We start from the raw sequence: 1,239 nt of genomic DNA on the forward strand, positions 1-1,239 counted from the left end.
CCCGACCTTGCTCCTTCAGACTACCATTTGTTTCGTAGTTTACAGAATCATTTGGGGGGCATAACTTTCGCAAGCCAGGAGGAGGTCGAAACTGACATTTCTGAGTTCATTGCTTTGAAACCAAAAGAGTTTTACATTGATGGGATTAAAAAGCTTGTAAATAGATGGAAGGAAGTCATAGATAATCAGGGAAAATACATTGATGATTAAATTTCAATTAGATATAACATTTGATTACTTGTTTTCTTTATTCAAAATTCGGACAGAACTTATGGGATGACCTGATGTATATATTGAAAAAATATTTTGAAAAGAAGTAAGAAATTATAGAATAATGAAGGAACCCAAACAAATAAACGAAAATACCAATGTTTAAGATGATACACAGTGGCGGACTGGCCAGGTTGCGAGCTTGCCCGATGGCAAGTGAGCCCCTGCGCCATTAGAATCCATATATGGGGGACCATCTCCTCAAGTTTGAGAATTTTTTATTCACTCCTGGAAGAATGCATTAATTATTTCAGCCTAGCTGTGTTTGTAGACAGTTGAAAAGAATACATTTAACAAACAAAAAAAATTAAATGATAGCATTGTAGTTGCGGGTGGGCCCCCTTAGGCCGCCACTGGATACACACTATTACAACTAAGACAGTGAAAAGATCACCATAAGAGGGCAGTATTAATCAATTCGGTCAACAAACCCCACTCTATAGCAGCTGACCACCTGATGGGTTCAGAATTTATTGAGGAGAGTTACCTCTTGAATGAAATAGAACAAAAAGATGTACTACCATCCTTAAATCGGCTGAATGAATGGCAAATAAATCCAGCACCACCACACACACCTCCATCCCCATATTACTACCATTTCTTCCTGTACTCTCATCACCTACCTCCCCCTACCAAGTACATATATGTATCTGTAAATATGCAAACGCAATTCATACCTAGTGTCTCCAGTTCAGAATTCTCTGTCTCCTCAGCCTCAGGTTCTAACTCGTCTGGTATCGTATCCTCTTCGAATTCTAGAAAATTGAAATGGAGGAAAGTTATTATTCGAAGTTTTAATACTAAATATTTAAAGATCTTTTTCTTTTTGTTATTTGAATATTTGCCTTCATACTGGTAAGAAGGGATTCACATCCCTCTGATACATCCAATAATGCAGTATCACCTGATGAAATGAATCAATGATGATGATGAACCAGATGCCCGCTCAAAATCATGTAATTTGTGGAA

The 1,239-nt window shown here is 37.4% G+C and overlaps 1 protein-coding gene across 38 annotated transcripts in view; it reads right to left on the bottom strand.

Annotated features, from left to right (window-relative positions):
- The window catches only part of LOC128248352 (retinitis pigmentosa 1-like 1 protein), a 157,439-nt gene that overhangs the window by 138,848 nt on the left and 17,352 nt on the right, over positions 1-1,239 (bottom strand). For 33 of the 38 annotated variants that reach the window (XM_052969587.1, XM_052969491.1, XM_052969576.1 and 30 more), the window contains exon 6: positions 948-1,025. The exons of the other annotated variants lie outside the window; for them this stretch is intronic. In XM_052969587.1, the coding sequence (XP_052825547.1) occupies positions 948-1,025 (78 nt within the window). The remainder of the gene's footprint in view (positions 1-947; positions 1,026-1,239) is intronic. 38 annotated transcript variants of the gene reach the window in all.

The sequence above is a fragment of the Octopus bimaculoides genome, chromosome 1 (genome assembly GCF_001194135.2).
Source record: "Octopus bimaculoides isolate UCB-OBI-ISO-001 chromosome 1, ASM119413v2, whole genome shotgun sequence".
Taxonomy (NCBI): Eukaryota; Metazoa; Mollusca; class Cephalopoda; order Octopoda; family Octopodidae; genus Octopus; species Octopus bimaculoides.